General features: G+C 34.4%; 2 protein-coding genes across 5 annotated transcripts in view; one reads left to right on the top strand and one right to left on the bottom strand.

The window, feature by feature from the left end:
- Positions 1–20976, bottom strand: part of LOC117611504 (uncharacterized) — a 67396-nt gene that overhangs the window by 17520 nt on the left and 28900 nt on the right. Inside the window, exons 1-4 of one of the 3 annotated variants that reach the window (XM_034339450.2) lie at positions 5588–5719; positions 3756–3944; positions 1121–1261; positions 908–1048 (exon numbers count right to left, since the gene is read on the bottom strand). In XM_034339450.2, the coding sequence (XP_034195341.2) occupies positions 908–1048; positions 1121–1261; positions 3756–3944; positions 5588–5648 (532 nt within the window). In that variant the 5' untranslated portion in view covers positions 5649–5719. Of the gene's footprint in view, positions 1–907; positions 1049–1120; positions 1262–3755; positions 3951–5587; positions 5720–20976 lie in introns of those variants that run through there. The other 2 variants (XM_034339449.2, XM_076690815.1) reach the window with 2 other exon arrangements.
- On the top strand, positions 8287–20928 carry LOC143305799 (uncharacterized). 2 transcript variants are annotated; one of them, XM_076690811.1, is made up of 5 exons: positions 8287–8443; positions 12165–14147; positions 14265–14385; positions 16074–16506; positions 20706–20928. In XM_076690811.1, exons 1-4 carry the CDS (start codon positions 8416–8418, stop codon positions 16246–16248), a joined length of 2307 nt encoding a protein of 768 aa, XP_076546926.1. In that variant the 5' UTR covers positions 8287–8415; the 3' UTR covers positions 16249–16506; positions 20706–20928. The 2 variants fall into 2 exon arrangements, with proteins under 2 accessions (XP_076546926.1, XP_076546925.1); XM_076690810.1 differs by having other exon boundaries at positions 12165–14385.

The raw sequence follows: 20976 nt of genomic DNA, 5'->3' as shown, positions 1-20976 counted from the left end.
GCACGGTCTGAATTAGTGTGCGTGATCGTTTTAGCCAATAGCTCGTAAGAACCGAAAATGCGTGTGAAATGAGGTGTCTCACTTCCATTCTGACCAATCAGATTTGCGGCCTTCTCATGGGATATCTTGTCATCGGTGCACAGTACGTATATGTGTAGAAACAAACATACTACAAACATGTATGCTGATATAAACTTTAACAGTAAATTTCCATCTCAGTAAGTGCTGAAAAGAATTATTTTATTGTGCAACTTTGCACATCTTGCATCTACTGTGCACTTTATTCTATTTTACTTCACTTAGCATACGTTTAACATTCTCACGTATACCATAAATCAGGCCTGTCTAACTTCTATGTACAGGGTGATTCTCTCGCTACGCAAGACAAAAGCCGTGCCACACAATGGAACCCCTGCTGTTCCGTTTCTTGTCTTCGTCTCAACACACACAGAGCAGTCTTGGGTCCGGCGAGATGGCCCCTGGGTCTCTTTACCCGCAAAAACAGCAGGATTCGATTGTGCGGCACTGCTTTTGTCTTACGTAGCGAGAGAATCACACTGTAGAAGCGAAAGAGCCACTGCTCCCACTCTTACCGCTTCAGACTTCCCCCATCAACCATTAGTGTTAGTAGTGGGGCAGCAGTTTGTAGGTAGGACTAGGAATACGCGTCAAATATTGAAAGAGCGGGAAACCAACTGAAAGAGTGGGGGGAGCCGAGCGCGAGCTGCGTGGTAGGGGAAGGAGCCACGAGTGGCCCGCGGGCCGCAGGTTAGACAAGCCTGACATAAATGAACATACGTTCGGAGTCTAGTACAGTAAAAGTTGGATATATGCAACGTCTGGGTCCCAATGTTTGTTGCATATACCCAGCTTTTACTGTAATGAGAAAACAAAATTAATACTCTACCTTTCGTTTCTGGACGGCAACTTCTGTATTCACGTTGATAATATCCAGGACTACATTTGCAAATTCCATCGACACAAGATACTGCCTCGAAGTCACCAATTATATGGCAATCAACGTCCTTGAGACAATTTCCAAATAATTCTACAAGAATACACTTTATGAATGACGTACCGCATCATTTATGTTCTGTTGCTATACATATACAAAATGTACCTGAATATCTATTACATCTCCCATACATGTAGTAGTATCCTTCAGCACATACGCAAGTCGAATTAATGCAAGTTCCACCACGAAATAAATGTTTAGAACATTGTATCGATTCCTCGCAGTAGTCGCCATACGCAGTAGCAACTGTTAATGTTGTAAAAATAAATAGTATGATTAGTTCAGTGTTTCTCAAGCAGAGGTTGTGTGGTTGCCTCGGGACCGTAGGATGTTTCAAGGGGGCCAAAAATCAGCTATTAAGCTATGTGTACACGAGAGACAAAAAATGGTAGAGTATAGATAAAAATCTCGGTAGAGGCATGTAGAGACGTGTACATACACCGAGTTTCATCGAACTTGTCGCGGCGCGTGACTCTAACACATATTCACGACGGCAGTCGATTGGTTGCAGTCCCTCCTTCGCGTGCCCCTCGCCAATCGGCTCTGCGGCATGAATATGTGTTAGTGTCATATACCGCGACAAGTTCGATAAAACTCAATATACACACCTTGTAGAGCTGCACCGTAGAATTCTACGGTATCTCTACACGAGAGCCTTTCTGTGGAGATTTCTCTACCGTATAAACACCTCTCATCAGTAGAGAAATTTTTGTCTTTACATCGGCTCTACGAATTGTACATCGAGATTTATAACTTAGTAGAGCTCTACCTTGTGTTATGTGCTTTATTTTGACATAGCTAACGAATTTTTAAGAATGTATAGGAAAGGAACTATTAAAGATAGAATGCTATTTATTGAATTAAAAAAAAATCGCCAGTTTATTTTAACCTGCAGAAGCGGTGGGAGGGTTGGCTGAGCGCTTTTTATGAAACAAAGTCTTTGATATTTTTGAACGCCATTTTAAGACCAAACTCTATGACAGGAACGTTCAAGAAATTGTATACACGGGCACTTGAGTGCTGGCCAAGGTTACCAGAAGTACTTGCAATAGGCTCTCATTATATTTCCACGTGACCAGTTTGATGTCTATATGGATTTTACACCATCATAGTCTATGAAAATGATACATTTCTATTCCACTCCTACAGCTCCGCCTACGATTACCTGAGCAATAATTGCTATAAGGAGAATCTACCGTACAGGAAGCATGGCCGTTTGAGGATTGTGTGACGCCATCAAGAGTAGTGAAGGAAGAATGGTTATGGTTGCCGTCGGTAAGGATGTCATATAGATCTATACATAAGTATACTATCTACACATATACAGTGTACTAATATTCATAGTCGCCGTATGGTGTGAATAAGCTGTGTTAGTATTCAGGGTTTCCTAGAGAGAGTGAGTTTGTCCTTGGAGAGATGATTACTGAGGTGATTCTGAACAACTTTTTCCTTTGCTAAAATGGTGGTTAAGGCTTAATTTTAGAGTTATCAATAAAACACTGTCCAATTAAAGCCTGCGTAGAGTGTGGGCTGAATCGCAAGAGTGTTGGCTACTGATTACGTTCAAACCGCTACTGTTATGAACAACCACAAGCTTCGTTTTTGAATTAAACAAGGTAGCGATAGTGATTAGTAAACTAATCACAATGCTTCGCAACGGCTTCTGATACGTAAATGAATAAAATGAACCATTGTGAAAGTAGGACATCCCCCATATCTTAGGACCCGACCACTTAGAGCAGGCCTGTCCAAGTAGGGGAATTCACTCCTGGAACACATGTTTTGGGTCCCCTTCCAACGTTGTTCCTTCAAGTAAGATGGCACGGTTCCGACTACCAAAAACGGTAGGAAAGACTGAGAGACGGTAGTCGGAACCGTCCCACCTTACTTGAAGGAGCAGCGTTGGAAGGGGACCAAAAACATGTGTTCCAGGAGTAATTTCCCCTTCTTGGACAGGCCTGACTTAAAGACACAAACTCATCGGCTATAAACTACACTCGGTGAGACTTTTCCAACGATACCCTTATCAAGTCTCTAGTCCTCGTGGTTGCTGAGTCGAAAGTAGTCACGGACGGACAGACAAACCGGGAATATAAGGCTTCACGCCGATACTACGGATCAGAAGCCTAAAAATGGAATTTCCGATGCGTGTGTTTCGCTTTCGAACAGTTGATAGCTGAGCAGATAGCCCATTCTCTGGATCAGGATTCGGATGAAGAGAGACGTGAAAAGACAGGGATGCACATCTACCTAGTCTTGAGGACAATGACTGATTTATGGTTTTAAAGTACTAGACAGATGTGCATCTTTGTCTTTTCGCGTCTCTTTTCGTCCGGACACTGACCCACAACCTGCACAGCTTTCAGCTGTTCAAAAGTGATCGGAGCTGTATGTATAATACTGAAATAGCCTACCAATTTCCATGCGACTCTCGCCCGATGCAAACATGGCCCATGGCCATCTTACTATTATACTTGTTGAACGTCCCTGCTTTAGGGAGACTACAGTTAGAATAAAATATTAGTTATATGAAAACAATGAAATTCAATAAGTAAATTAAATAGAAATTTAAATCATAAAAATACTAATTACCTCTTCATAAAAATATTAATAATTTTATTAGTTTACCTACATTTAAATACAATTGGGGGCCTACGTTGCCACCCTTACCTTTACTAGTTTAAAATAACGCTCCATTGGCCATGCAAGGGTTAATCGCAGAATATTTTTAGTAATTTACCTCGAAGACATGATGTCAAAGGTCCATTGTAAACATAACCGGTAGAGCACTGACATGTGCCATTTATACAATGGGTGGAAGGTACTGGACAATCTTCATTAGAATCACATTTCCAATCAATATCAACTTGCAATGTTTCATCGTCAACAGTGTGTCCTTTTAGTAAATCAATGATATTATATGTTGAACCTGAAACTGTCAATTAAAAGTTAATAGATACATAATATAACATGCAGTACGGAATTAAGATTTCTGGGGGCGGGGACTATTACATCGTCAAGGGCTCCCTTAATTGATAAACTTGGTTAAAAAATTGAAATTTATTCTCAATAAAATAACATTTAATCATAAAGGGAAAAATCAATAGTAAAAGTAAATTTTATTCAATATTTTTTGGTATAGTGAAAGGTAGGTTTAAAAGGAGGCCCCTTGAAAAGTGAGACCTGAGACTGTAGCCCTCTTAGATCTCCCCTTCCATTCTAATGATTTCACTATTATTAAAATTAAATTTTACTATTTATTATGACCAAACTTATTTGGATATCATCTATCTACTAAAATGCTACCTTATTATTATAAAAATAATATTTTATTAGGTGAAAAATAACATTTAGATAATTTGATAATTTTAAACTAAAATTTAGTTTCAATAATAGTAGAATATTGTTATTGTAATAAAGTACTTTTATAATAATAGAAAAATACTATTAAAATATTAATTGGAGAGAAAATTAAGGAGGAAGAGAGGGACGGTGAGGGTGGAAGAAAATTAATGTTAGTGGTAATGGAGGAAGAAAAAAATAAGGAAGACTTGCTGACAAAAAGGGAAAGAATTAGATATGAATGGAATGTATGGATAGATGAGGATCTGACAGAAGAGGAAAGGAAGTTAAGGACAGAGGAGGTGGCTAATAAAAGAGAAAGCAAGATTTGAAAGAGAGCGGGGAAGATGGGTTATATTTAATGATTGCAGACTATGGATAGAGGGGATTGAATGGCTATTAGGTGGAGGGAAAGAAGCTATGGGTAGAGGCGAACAAGGAGTTTAAGGGGTTAGGCCACTCTAGAGCAAAAAAAATAGACATATTTTGGGAATTTTTTTTTTAAATAATGGTATAAATACTAACATTACTAATTAAAGTATTATTAATTAGTAGGTAGTAGTTAAATGTTAATATTTTACTATTAAAGATATTTATAGATGGCATTTATTTTTAAATACTTACATATGCTAATGTTTTTATTAAATATTGGAATCACACTAAACATTATTATATTTCATTGCAAGGATGAATTATAGAAAAATTATGTATATTTAAAATAATGTACCAAGAATTTGTTTCTATTGTTTTATGCATTTTTATGTGTGTAAGAAAAGAATTATATTCTACATATTTTGAACTGCTTATTTCATTTATTATAAGGAATACATATTTTGATAACTATTTAACTATTTTAATTTGCTTTTTTCTTTAACTGATCCCTGATAAAAGTGCAATTAAAAATTCTGTATAGCAAGACGAAAAATCTTTATCTACTAATCGTAAAAATTAAAAAAAGTGTTTTTAAAGAAGATAATTATATGCAAAATAATGAGTGTTCAATTATAATTGAATGTAAGTTAATTATTGATAAATTGTATAATTATAGTGCTTTACAATGTATTAAATAAAATTAACAATAAAATCTGTATAAATACAATATTTATATGAAAACGAATTTCTATTACGATTGCAAAAGCATCACTTAAGACAACAATGAAATAGATATTTTAATACACTGATTTCAGTATACATATATAAACTATTGTATAAATTTATACATAACCATACCTGGATATAAAAAACATTGCAAGCAAAGTAAAAAACTAACCACAGTTTGTACACGAGTCATGGTTGTCACACTTATTTCTAATGAAAAGATGAATTTCTGACGCGATGATTGTAGGTTTTATCAAAACGTTCATATCTGATAGAAATTAAACACCTGTGCTGTTATCAAAAGAAATATCGACAGAAATGATCTGATAATGGTATTTTCTCGCAATTTAGTTTTCTTATTTATTATATCAATACGTAAAGAAAATTTCATGTTTTATTATTATTGAAATTAAATCAAAATACATCAAGACAATATATTTTGCATAATTCATAATTAATACAGAAAATGATAATAATATTTGGTATTATTCAATATACATATGGATTAATAGAAGCGTTGGATCGTGGATGCTCCGTTTTGAAAACAGATACATTTTAAGCACATACATATGTACCTAACTATTCACCGATGTTACGGATTATTTTTTATTATTTTCTCGATTTTTATCTATGGAGAAACGTGAAAAGAATAGTATTGTAAGACATTGTAAGTCTTGAACATTTAAAACGACGAATCATGTACGATGTAGCATTTGAAGAAACAAAAATTTGGGATATACAGTAAACAGCGAGTCAAAATTTAGTTCGAAGACTACAACTTTGTATACGAGAAAATGATCAATATTCTGAACAATATCTTGCTTAAGAAATATACACTAGACAAATAAATAATAAACTAAGCTCAACTAACAATGCAATGGTTACGTTATTATCTTAAATTATTATATTTAATGTGTTAAAACAATCACAGCAACGTTCCGTAATGGAATTGGTAACACGGTTAATAGTTACGTACATACCTACGTACTTAAATTGATTTTCAATTGCTTCTATTTCGAAAACCAAGCTTCCAACGCAATTACGTTATTCTTGATTTTCGTCTTATTTTGAGCCATAAAATCACTCTGACCCCATTTGTACCATAAATTTCGGACCACTCTGTATGTAGATCTGTGGACCACTTGATAATAAAGAACAGCGAGACGCACACGCGCTAGTCCGAACTACAAAAATCTGGCCCAATGGCGGGCCAGAGTGAATGACTTATTGTTAGGTGCAATGATCGGCGGACGAGCAAAGTGCAGAGAACAGGATGAGTAAGCGGGTACAGGAGGCTAAATGAGTTGGTATTTGGAAAGTATGATTAAGATGTTTGTGGCAGGATGATTCTAACATGTTTGTGCTACGGTACCTGTGTTGGCGGAGAGTTGGTCGTACATCACCACCACTTGCGCATAAACGTTTACACGGGAAAATTTGATATAATGTTTACTTTGTTATTGGTACTTTTCAGTTACGTGCTAAAGTTTATAATATTTAATATTATAAACGGGGAAACTTCCGAAAGGCCCCATCACTCCAGGACAACCAAACTTCGGATTTATAGTAATTGAGGGACGATAAATCGAGTGAGACGATTTTCAGAACTGGCACATAAACCGTTCTCGAGATATACAGGGTATTCTAAAAGTGCGGAAACCCCCTATTATCTTGATAACAACGCATTTCCACGCAAAATGACTAACCTAACCCTAACCCTAACCCTAACCTAGGTTAGGTTAGTCATTTTCCGTGAAAATGCGTTCTTATCGAGGTAATAGGGGGTTTCCGTACTTTTAGAATACCCTGTATATCTCGGGAACGGTTTATTTGCCAGTTCTGAAAATGGTCTCATTCGATTTCTCGTCCCTCAATTACTATAAATCCAAAGTTTGGTTGTCCTGGGGTGATGGGGCCTTTCGGAAGTGTACCCTTATAAACATATATCATATTACTTTTGATAATAATATCGTGAAAATTAGGATTGTGATAATTCCTACTTTCCCTATATCTATCTATTTCCCTATATCAATATCAATATATACCCTATATCAAACTCTATTTTCCCTAGGGAAACCTTATTTGATCAAGATTGTACATAGCTTATACAATTACTAGGTTATATACATATTTGATTTTTTTTTTTCATATAACAACGGTTTAGGAGAGGCTTAGAAATTACCTAGTCTACAGCCCCTTTCTCCCACCAAGTATCTTGGGCCCCGCAACAACCGCAATCCTCGATACACCTCAGGCGCGTGCCATATGAAGCGCGCCTTGCGCATTAAGGCTACACTCGTATCAATAGGTTTCCCAAATCGAATTTTCCCAAATTTGATTAAAATTTTGATAGTGAAATTTAGAATATTTTCCAAATTTATTTTTTAACGCAATTTATTATTTTTTTATTTTTTGTACGACAGAAAAGATTCTAATGCGACGAAAATCCTTATCACACGTCACGGTGGAAACACAGTGGAATTCCCTACAGGGAATACCACTGACAAATACAAACGCATCAATAATACTCCGTGGGTGATATGGAAACCTATTGATACGAGTGTAGCTGTAATGCGCCAGGCACGATTCATATCAGGCACGCGCCTGAGATGTATCGAGGACTACGGTCGTTGCGCGGCTTGGGCCGCGCAACGGCAGTGAAGGGGCGTAGCTTCCTTAATTCCTTAGCCTGCTTTAGGATATGAAACTTTAGAAAATACATGATAATTAACAAAACAGACAGGTTTCCTTATTGACAACCGCATAAAACGATCATGCACGACCCGTAAGAGATATCACTTGACCTACAGCTTGTAGTAGGAGAATAAGCTTTATCGTTTCTGTGACCTTTTATTTCTCTTTTCGCTAAACTTTGCCAGGTCGAGGTTAATTTGTACTTTTGCGTTTACCATTTAAAATGCTTTCTCAGTCGACAGTTAGTATGTAATTAATCGTTCATCATGAAGGAACACAAGAGTATCAGCAACGGTGAGTTTGTTTTTCACAAGTTAACTTTGCTATGAACTTTATAATACACAGAAGAATACGTGTGTCGTTCTACATTGTGTCGCACATTTGAGTGATCGCAAAAATTAAATTTTTTAATTTAGTGAAATTAAATAATTCTTTAATTGTCATGTTGGATGCAAGGACCACAGTGCCAAAAGTATATCTAAAGATTACAGAATTAGATACTTTTCATATACAGGGTGTTTCGTTTAAAACAGGCCACCTAAATAGCCCCTCTATCTCTGAAAATACAAAAAATGTTACTGACGTAATCTAAATGGTTTCAAAAGACAAATCAGATGGAAGGATCGTTTTTTATAAATTGTAATTTTTTAATCGTTTTTTCTAGGTCACTCGTGTTTTTTACGTATGTACACACATTTTTTGTTGTTGTATGTTATAGCAAATATTATTGTGCATTCATCCATGTTTAATAGCACGACCTTGAAGTGACCGCGGACTCTAAAATTTAAACACGAGTGACCTCAAAAAAACGATTAAAAAATTACAATTTATAAAAAACTGTTCTTCTATCTGATTTGTCTTTTGAAACCATTCAGATTACGTCAGAAACATTTTTTGTATTTTCAGAGATAGAGGAGATATTTAGGTGGCCTGTTTTAAACGAAACACCCTGTATAATGAAATTTTCTACAGTGTTCGAACATTTTATACCTCAATAAATTAATCAATAAAACATTTTAATTATGGTGTACTATTAAACCCTTTTTACATAAAACGTTGAGATATGAAGAACAATATTATATTTTAAAATTATATTTTTTTATTATTGATTTAATATTTAGATATTATCTGAAAACACTTAATACACCTATGTACTATTAAATTCTGATTTTGACCCCTTCTGTTATCTGTATAAAGTAAGGTATTTATTTTCAAAGCAAGAATTAATTTTATTTCTTTTGTACAAAAAATGCATCTTTTTCATGTCTGTTTCCACAAATACACTATAAAAAAGTACTATCTGTTTCCACTGTTAAGCGTCGAATAAATGGGGATCTAAGGAGGCTACAGACCCGGACCCCACTTTGCAAAGAACCCTGTTATAAATCTTCCATCTACTATATAACAAAATATCACATGAAATTTTTTTTTATTAGTGTTCTTTTTTGTGATTGAATGTTATTGAATTTTATTTAGAATAAATTTCAATTCTTGAACCAAGAGGGTTCTGGAAGATAGACCTGGGCCCCAGGAATCTTAATCCGGTCCTACCACTGTTGATATGTATTTGGTGTAGATAAGAATTAAAGTCAGTCGGTTAACATTGATTTCCAAAAATGACTATAGTGTCGTTAGTAATTGTAAAAATACTGCAATGAAATTTAGAAGTTATACTTATGTAAAAAAAGATAAAATATTTAATCATGCATTATGCTGAAAAAGGTCATTCGTGCATCCAATAGTACTATTGTAACTCAATTAAATATCAATTAATATTTCAAATTTATGTATAAATCAAAATTTAAACTTGCAATTTAAATACACTTCTGAAAATTAATGAAGTGTGACATCAAAAGATTTAAATAAATGTTGTAACAACTTCAGATTATTATGTACGTGTCATTTGAACTCTGATATATGCTTCTGATAAGTGGATCAAGTCAATTTTCAGAAAGCAAACATACATGTCGTCGTCATTCTACAATTTCGTAAACAAATAGTTTATTACGTTTGTTTTCTTAAAGTTTTAAATAATCTTTAATGTACGGTTCTGTAAACGTTAATAATATGCATTGACATATGATGATACCAAATTACAATACAAAATTAATTATATCAAATGCAATTAAAATTTTTTAGCAAATACGTAAATTACGGATATTTACATCGGGACGATTGTAGAAATCTTGAAATTTATTTACTAATATTTATATCTAATAGTATCGTAATTAGTTAAGTCCACTTCAGTTATTTATGCATTAAAAAATAAAACAATTATAGTATCTTATGATTAAATAATTTATTTTAGTTTGAGAAATAAGCAAATATAAAATGTTCTGAAGTATAATCTAATAAAGACACTACCAAGATACTAGAAACTACTATTATACTAACAATTTAATTCTACAATATGAATTAATTAATTAAAATTTCATAACTTTTAAGGATTCACCTTTAATTTTATATCCATGTCATTTATAGGTATAATTTATTCTATATTATATCACACGCTTTTCTGTAATAGATATCAAAGGTTCGTCCAGAAAGTCGGCAACGTGTGGAATTTGGGCACACTAATATGCTTTTATTTTTCAACTTATTTACAATTCAAATCTTGCTACCGTTTATGAGAAATACATTCACCTACTTGTCATTGTACACCAGTATGCATAAAAATAACCGATAAATTATTCCTTAATCATACTCATTATACACATCGTTAAATTAGTCTTGACATGCGTAATAAAAATACATATGTACATAGTTTTATTTATAGTTCATTACATTGATATTGATATCTCTGCAAATCCAAATACTCTATTAAGTTTTTCCCATCAAGTCAAATAACTTCCATATGAAACATTTTGTCGCATATTTAATAGTTAACGAAATGATAACATGTACCTAATGTATATGCACATAAACCAGATATAGTGTATATCTCATTTCTTTTATGATTATATTATTATAGTTTGATATTTAATTAATAAATATTACTTCTGTTGTATCCAAAACCTATCATTTTATTAACGTCATACTGTTGATCACCAAGACCTCCTGACCCAAAGAAATACGAACGTGAAGTATAAATAAGAACAACATAGTTAACCCCTTCGCCTATAATTTTTTCGATAATTGCGTCAGTCAGAGTTAACTATTCATTGCTTCAGTTTAAAAATAAATAAAGAAATGTGTGCGTAGCATTCAACGATCCTTAATAGAATTAAACTCAAAATTCAATCATACTGAAAGTGGCCTTTACCACATTTGAACTGTAAGTTACGTTACGAGTGCGACACGATGTTGTAAGGAAAGAATTTAATTTTCCTTTCATACGTCATGCATATTGATAGTCGACTCTCGTTATATTGCCACGTGAGCGATTTGACCTTCACATGGATTTTCAGGCATACTAGTGCTATTTATAGCCTATGAAGATAATATATTTCTATCTCTCTTTTTTCCCCTCTCAAATGAGAGTTTTGAAGCTTGAAAAATTTTTCGCTCTTGCAGTGCCAACCGCGGCAATATAACAAGAGTCTATTGTATATTGAGGGTCAACAGGAGTAACGGCCCAAGTTCGAATGGGAGCAGTTTCGGGGGTATCATTCGGGGAAACAGAAAATTTCCAGGGGATTCTTGTCTTTCCTGTATGGAAAAACAAGGACAGCGCAATAATTGATCAGCCATGTTGACACAAAGCGGTTCAAATTTTTGCTGCCATGTTGACACAAAACAATATTTTTTCATGACTCTTTTTTCAAAATATTTTTTTACAATTACCCTACGCCGTGCAAAGCCTGATTTTGCTTTTAAAACCTTGCTTTTAAAAAATACGTCGATGTAGAAGAAATATTGTAAGTGTTCTAAACCTATGCTTCTTTTGAACATTTCCTGTTGTTACTTTTCTGTATTTCATTTCTACTCCGCCAGAGGTGCTACTGTCACTCCTGTTGCCCCTTAAAATTGATAAAATTCATAAGTTTACTTCACCTTTACATTCTGTTTATCTCAGATAAGCTCGTCAGCTTAGAAGATGGGTTAATTCCCAATATAGAGACTTCCTACGTTAAACGTATGGTGAGAACAACAAATGGCTGTAAACAATTGGTACAGTGCATAAAATTTCTGTTGTATTTTGAATTGTTGCTATTCGTCGGATGGGCTTTTTACGCCATACTGGAAACATATACCGTTAAATCAATGGAGCACAAAATTACGGACAGTATTCGAGATTCGGAATCGTACAACTCACACTCTCGACAATTACCTTACGAAGAAACGACAATCATACCTAGCAATTTTCTTGCGGAAATGGAAAATTTATTACAGACAGAAAGTACATTGACGAAAACCCTTGAGGAACAATTTAAGAAACAACTACACAGTGTTGAAACTGATATGAATTTTGTCACAACGACAGAAGAACCTAATTTGAAGATGGTCGAAGAAGATCACATCAAAGCCGCACGTTCTCCTTTATTAATGACTGATGTTCCAAGATTGGTAGTAGAAAAACTTGAGAAAGATTTCGAGACCAATGAATCCGAAAATTTATTACCGATAAAAGATGCATTGGAGAAAATTCTTGAGGAACAATTTAAGAAACACAGTGTTGAAACTGATATGAATTTTGTCACAACGACAGAAGAACCTAATTCGAAGAAGGTCGAAGAAGACCATATCAGAGCCAAAAATTCTCCTTTATTAGTGACTGATGTTCCAAGATTGGTAGTAGAAAAACTTGAGAAAGATTTCGAGACCAATGAATCCGAAAATTTATTACCGATAAAAGATGCATTGGAGAAAATTCTTGAGGAACAATTTAAGAAACACAGTGTTGAAACTGATATGAATTTTGTCACAACGACAGAAGAACCTAATTTGAAGATGGTCGAAGAAGATCACATCAAAGCCGCACGTTCTCCTTTATTAATGACTGATGTTCCAAGATTGGTAGTAGAAAAACTTGAGAAAGATTTCGAGACCAATGAATCCGAAAATTTATTACCGATAAAAGATGCATTGGAGAAAATTCTTGAGGAACAATTTAAGAAACACAGTGTTGAAACTGATATGAATTTTGTCACAACGACAGAAGAACCTAATTCGAAGAAGGTCGAAGAAGACCATATCAGAGCCAAAAATTCTCCTTTATTAGTGACTGATGTTCCAAGATTGGTAGTAGAAGAACTTGAGAAAGATTTCGAGACCAATGAATCCGAAAATTTATTACCGATAAAAGATGCATTGGAGAAAATTCTTGAGGAACAATTTAAGAAACACAGTGTTGAAACTGATATGAATTTTGTCACAACGACAGAAGAACCTAATTCGAAGATGGTCGAAGAAGACCACATCAGAGCCAAACATTCTCCTTTATTATTGACTAATGTTCCAAAATTGATAGAAGAACTTGAGAAAGATTTGGAGACCAATGAATCCGAAGATACTAATCCTGATTCATCCAAGTCGGAAGATACTAATTCTGATTCATCAATATCAGAAGAACCAAGTCTGGTATGGAATTTTGGTTTCCTTCCATTCCCGAACATTTATAATATTAAAACACAATCAGAATCGAGCCCGAATGACAGCGACAAATCGGAGAGTACAGAAATTGTAGAAAAACTTTTAAAAATGGATAACCATAGAGCATCAGATGGTACTGACAAAGAGCTCGCTGCCTTAATAGACCAGATATTGTTGTCATTAATATTACAGGAAGCTCGCCGCGACGGCCAAATAATGAACTTTTCAGAAGAAGACATGGACCCTAAATTTCAGGACTCGACGATTGACGAACAGTTCTATGAAATGAATGGAGACGATACAACTCTAATGACACCATTTCAAACCGATTCTGGAAGCGAAGATTGGAAAGATGATTCTGTTTACGATGATATCATCATTAACCGAAGTGTTCGTGAAAATACGAACGACAGAACACCAGGAGATTTTAATGAACAAAATCAGGACTTCACTCCGATGATTGGAGGTGATTTTATTGAAGCAAATCCAAATACGAATGTCGATGACATACAAGCTATTATAAGAAGTTACTTAAATTCAAAGCAAGGCGAAGTTGGAAGGGGTGAAACATTTTCATTTCCAGATGCTAAATCTGGGGAAACTGCGAAACAGAATTTTGAACCAGACATGTCTTCGTGGATATCTGGGACAGACGAAGTATACGATCCACCGGTATTCACTGAGGCAGATATGTCATGGGCCAAGTATGAATTTCTCATAGCTTCGAAGTCTAAGTTCTGTTCAACGCTTAAACAATGCAAACCAAAAGCGATGCCGAATGCCACTTAAATTTTTCGCTCGCAAGAGCTTAGGTGGAGCGCGAATTTCATAGCACTCCTTGTCAGCGAAAGACATTATAAAAGGTGATCCAAAATTCATGGTACAAATGGGATCAGAGTGATTCCATGGCTTAAAATAGAACGAAAATCAAGAATAACGAAATTGCATGAAAGGTTTTTTTCTAAAGAAAAATGTATTTGAAAATAAGATTAAGTACATGTCTACTTAACTAATAACCGATGTTACCGATTCCATTATAAGACGTTGCTATGACTATTTTTACACGTTACACGTAATAAACAATGATAATAAAGTAACCATTGTATTGTTCGTTGAGCTTAGTTTATTTGTTTAGTGTACATTTTTTAAGCAAGATATTGTTCAAAATGTTAATAATTTTCTCGTATAGAATATTGCAGCCTTCGAACTAAATGTCTCACTGTTTACTGCGTATCCCAAATTTATATTTTTACCATGTTTTAAATGTTCAAGACTTACGATGTCTTCAGAATAAACTATTCTTTTCACGCTCCCCACGGATAAAAATCGAGAAAATAATAAAAAATAATCTATGGCATCAGTTAATAATTATGCACATACGTATTTAAATTGATTTTCAAATGCATCTATCTCGAAACCGAAGCCTCCATCGCAATTACGTTATTCTTAATTCTTGTCTTGTTTTAAGCCATGGAATCATCCTGACTCCATTTGTACCATGAATTTTGGACCATCCTGTATACTCGCATAGGCATTTCTACTCCGACATGTCCCCGTTAGAATAGAAAGCTGTGTGGGTGCGTATGTACTGTGCGCAGATAAGATGTTGCGGAGGCTAAGGAATGCGGGTACGACTAGTCAGAGGTTTCTAGTCACGTCTAATGCACACGCATTCTAGACCGTCGCGCGTTATTGGTCGAAACGTTCACACACACTAAGCACGCCGCTTGCACGCCGCAAAGTCAAATGGTGTGGGTGCGTGACGACGTTGGGACTAGGCGAGACAGACCGAGGAGTCACTCCTTAGCCTCCGCAACATCTCATCTGTGCGCAGTACGTGTGAAAAAAAACGGCCTTCAAGTAGCAGTCGACATCGTTTTTGGTTTGCGTTGCGAGAAAAGGGTATACTTCCGAAAGGCCCCATCACCCCAGGACAACCAAACTTCGGATTTATAGTAATTGAGGGACGAGAAATCGAATGAGATGATTTTCAGAACTGGCAAATAAACCGTTTTCGAGATATACAGGGTACTCGAAAAGTGCGGAAACCCCCTATTATCTCGATAAGAACGCATTTCCACGCAAAATGACTAACCTAACCCTAACCCTAACCCTAGCCCTAATCTAGGTTAGGTTAGTCATTAGGTTAGTGAAAATGCGTTCTTATCGAGGTAATAGGGGGTTTCCGTACTTTTAGAATACCCTGTATATCTCGAGAACGGTTTATTTGCCAGTTCTGAAAATGGTCTCATTCGATTTCTCATCCCTCAATTACTATAAATCCGAAGTTTGGTTGTCCTGGGGTGATGGGGCCTTTCAGAAGTTTCTCCCGAGAAAATTATCTTGTAGTGTAGAAATATTCTTGTAATCTTGAATTTATTTATTGTTACAGATCAATATTTAAGAGGGGTATTCCTGATGTAAGCATGAATCAAGAACTTCCAAACATGCATGTGGAAAATGTAGAAGGATTAGATGAGCGTTTAGTACCACAGTTTCCTGGCAAATTAAATCAAAATAATGTAATGAGTAGACTGAGACCGGAAATTGCGGTTCGCCGCGGCTAAAATCTTATTTTAACTGCCCCGCCCTTTATGCATCTTTCACACGTTATTCTACTCGTCTTGTGATTCTATTACAGATGCACACGCATGAGTAAAATTCTATGAACTAGTAAGAAAGTTTTATGTGAATATCTTAAAAACTTGTAATTTCCATCAAGAACGGCAATCATATTTGTATTCAACACGTCAAAACGTATGATTTATGATGGGTACAAAAAGGGCGGGGGGTTAAAGTAAAGTTCAACCGCGTAAGTAACGAAGGTACATATAATTATTTTTTAATATCAAAAGACTAGATATAACAGAATAGGATTAATTGTGATTGTTACATATTAACCCTATATGCTCCTAGCGAAAGCTATCTGTATGGACTAAGGACGCATATATGTTCGAAAATAATTTTCTTGTATTATTTAATTTGGTGTACAGGAATTACAATTATAACTTAGTTGCGCCTTGCGTATTTAATTAATATAGTTCACATTAGCAAAAAAATAGTAATCCATCCCCAACGATCGCAACCGCTTGGTGCGTGCCTTCCACGCGGATTGCTTCTGCCGGAAGTATTCAGGTACTCAAAGGGTGAAATATTAGGTTTTAGACTATAGAAAGTCTTATACAATTTGCTATTACACAAGTATCATAAAATAATAATTATTACATATTAGTTTAATTGGTTTAAATGGTCAGAGTTAACCTTGACCAAAACTTACAAAATGTATACAAGGATATTGACCTAAATTTGATTGTATAACTTTAACTACAATAAACACTAGCTTATACTATTTTTTTTAAATAGAATTTCATCAAACTTATATACAAGGTATTTGACAACAAGTGGAACAAATTTTAAGAAATGATTTTGGGGGTTAAAATAAGACGAAATTCAAGAATGACAAAATAGCATTCACAATTTTTTTCCATAGTTATTAAAGTTAAAAGATTGAAGTGAGAAGCGTCTAAAAGGGGGCAATCTGCACAGCACCGACGATTGAACGTCGCACAGAGGGACAAAACGGCTTTAGGCGATCAAAATTCTATAACTTCGGTTCTATTGGAAATATTTTAGTGAAATTTTGGGAATTTTTTGCCTACATTATGTTACTTAAATTGTATCAATATAAGTCATATTGAACTACAGGGTGTCAAAATATTCACGTATAAACTGTAGCGCGTTCAATATCCTTCACTTGTTAGACATATTTTATGTTATTTAACAAAAATTCGATTTAAAACTGTTAATGACTATAAGAGAAACGGATTCAATAATTAAAAAATGATTATCGCGATCGTTAAATTACAATCACTGTAGAAGGGATCGGCAAGTTAATATCGACATATTGACTATTTAACTGTGGGATTTAGTTTTGAAAATCTCTCACGGGATATGTAATTAAAATCAAGCAATGACGAATATACACGTCGAATGCAGTTAACTGGTTAATAATCGTATCTGGTACTGCTTTTCCATCATCGTGCGCAGCGACCAAGATGGGTGTAATTTGTTTCAATCGCCACTTTCTTGAACAGGGGCAAATAGGGGCAACCAATTTTTTCTGATTCTGATAGAGGAAGATTCACTCTTTCCTGCAGTAATAATTAAACCTGTGGCAAGTTGCGGCATTTTTTTTAAATCAAACACAAAGTCAAGATTTTAGTTAAATGTACTTCGTTTCAATCAGATCCTATTAATTAAAAAGTTGTTAACATTTGAACTTACTTTATGCACTGAATAGAATCTATACTAATCTGGTAAACTTTATAATTCATTTGAATTTTATCTTTCCGAGTAAAGTTCTTTAGAATCGTACATTGAAGTTACGGGTAATATCATCAGCGTTTCGTTCTGACGAATTTCTACTGACTTTGAGTGCGGACCACAGCAAAACGGAAGCAAATATGAAAAAACGGATTACACTACGTTAAACTGCAGTTTATTCTCTATGCATGTACGCAAATAGTTTTTCAATTTTCGAATTCACCAAAATCGACTTTTGATCGCCGAAAGCTGTTTTGTCCCACTGTGCGTCGTATCAATAGGAGCCTGTACAGTCATTGCCAATATTGAATACCAGAAGTTCACCACGTGCTATTATGTTCCTGTTTGTTACCATATGATATAAATTGCTGATAAATCGTTGCTTACAATAGCAATTAATCGTTGTTAGTATTAAATCCTTCTTTTTAATCTCGGAGAAAATGTTATAACGTACATGGTACTCGCTAAAATTAATACGAGATTGTGAATTATTCGTACGTCACATTAAATACTGCAACACCAAGGAACAAAATATCACGTGGTAACCTTCTAGTATTCGATGACTGTTGACTGTGACTGTACAAGCCTGTACTGACGCCCCAATTTTAGGCGCTTTTCACTCGAATCTGTTACCGTTAATTAAAATTAAAAAACAAAATCGCGAACGTTATTTCGTCATTCTCAATTATCCCAGAATCATCTCTTAAAATTTGTCTCACCTGTTGTCGAACACCCTGTATAGATAGGCTGGACCACATAAAATGTTATTTTCTTTTATATAGAATAGTATAATTATTTGGTATTATTTGGATAGCCCTTACCCAACAATCATTGGAGAGAAGTTAAATGAATAAAAATAATCATATTCTGAGTAAGTCAGACATGGCTAACTTCCCCGCTAGAAATACTTTATATATGTATCTCTTATTATTAGAGTAACACGAAAATGCGTAATAATGCTGAAATGGTTTGGTTTACTCTTTTTTACCAATACGCATACATCTCATATATATTTTGCATATACAGGGTGTTTCGTTTAAAACAGGTCACCTAAATAGCCCCTCTATCTCTGAAAATACAAAAAATGTTTCTGACGTAATCTAAATGTCTTCAAAAGACGAATCAGATGGAAGGATCGTTTTTTATAAATTGTAATTTTTTAATCGTTTTTTCTAGGTCACTCGTGTTTTTTACGTATGTACACACATTTTTTGTTGTTGTATGTTATAGCAAATATTATTGTGCATTCATCCATGTTTAATAGCACGACCTTGAAGTGACCGTGGACTCTAAAATTTAAACACGAGTGGCCTCAAAAAAACGATTAAAAAATTACAATTTATAAAAAACGGTTCTTCCATCTGATTTGTCTTTTGAAACCATTTAAATTACGTCAGAAACATTTTTTGTATTTTCAGAGATAGAGGAGATATTTAGGTGGCCTGTTTTAAACGAAACACCCTGTATATATATTACGAATGTACTGTCCACCGATCACAAGAAGTTTCATGAGAATAACGCAGTCTGATTGGTCGCGCTCCACTTCAGCGAACGCGTACTTTCGATCGTGATGTATGATTGGTCGAAGTGATCACATCTACTAATTAGGCTGGTGTAAAACTAGGAGATCAGTCGATGTGTGCGTAGTATCCCCTCTTGCCCCTGTGCCGCCAGCGAGACTTCTTGTCATCGGTGGACAGTATGTGATTGAAATACCTTTTGAATATGTAAACATGCATAAATAATCAAGGTAAAGAAAATAATTAAAATACGCAATTTGATAAAATCGGCAATTTGATTATCGATCGAGGAATTGATGTTTCGACAAACTGCATTATCAATCAAAAATGCATGTGGTGATGGGTATTCTCTATGGCTGAATGGGACGCGAAAGTAGAAATGGAGTTCTATGTTCTACATTCAAAATTATTTTATTACCTACATATTCGAAATGATGTCTTTGGATTCCTAAACATTTATTAAATATTTCGAATATTTAATAATACTAATGGATGCACAGCCAATACATAGTCTTATTTTTAAACCTTCCTTAACCGTAGAAACAATCGCCACTTGCGTTACCCCATAAAAATGAATTTAACGTTGGTAAATCAAGTGATAGAGGTAACTACAAAATCAGACTACATAATTATAGGATTACATAAAACATAAACTGATGACTATTGTTTCTATAACAAAGGAAGATATGAAAATAACACGTATTACCTGTGCATCAGTTACGTCATTAGTGTTATTAAATATTCAAAGTAATACAGTAGATACTCGCTAATTCAATTAACATGTAGTTCCCCGTAAAGAATGCCTCATACTCACTAACTGAATATTAGTAATATGTGAACAATGAATATTTATAAAATGACATATAAAAGTATAAAAAGAGCATGCAAACCCGATGTTACTTCTAAAAAATCAGTATAATATATTCAGAATATGCAAAATGTATGAAATATAAGAAACAAAGGGATACTTTTGCTTAGCTTAAAAAAAAAGAATGTGTGTTTAATAAATAAATAAATAAATAAAATACTATATTGTAGCACTTATAATAACTAAGTTTCTCTATTGAGATTAAAAGACGTGAATTTTAATTTCAATGTAACTCTATTTCTAATGTAACAATATACATATTCTGTATCGTAAGGTATTTTTATAACTAATGATAAATATTTAATAATTTCAGGAAGATCATTACATACTCTGATAGAAGATGAGAAATCTGCATCTCTTTCGGATAATTTCATCCCTGAGAGAAAGAATTTATTACCACGACAAATTGCAACTCTTTCTATTTACGAGCAACAACTAATAAAAAACGATTTTAACAAATTTTAACAATTTTAACGAATCTTTATTTAAATCAATTATTTTATTTGAACGACGATTATATCTCACAAGAGTTTCCATCGGATTATTTAACAAAATAAAGAAAAATAAATTATTTCTTAAGATTT

The sequence above is a fragment of the Osmia lignaria genome, chromosome 11 (assembly GCF_051020975.1).
Source record: "Osmia lignaria lignaria isolate PbOS001 chromosome 11, iyOsmLign1, whole genome shotgun sequence".
Classification (NCBI taxonomy): domain Eukaryota; kingdom Metazoa; phylum Arthropoda; class Insecta; order Hymenoptera; family Megachilidae; genus Osmia; species Osmia lignaria.
Note: the sequence above shows the minus strand (reverse complement) of the source record. Positions and strands in the feature narration are given on the sequence as shown.

Coding starts and splice junctions, on each gene's coding strand:
- LOC143305799 (XM_076690810.1), top strand. CDS start 8,416: ATGAAGGAACACAAGAGTATCAGCAACG. Junction 8,444..12,164: donor ACACAAGAGTATCAGCAACG/GTGAGTTTGTTT, acceptor TGTTTATCTCAG/ATAAGCTCGTCAGCTTAGAA. Junction 14,386..16,073: donor GCAGATATGTCATGGGCCAA/GTATGAATTTCT, acceptor TTATTGTTACAG/ATCAATATTTAAGAGGGGTA.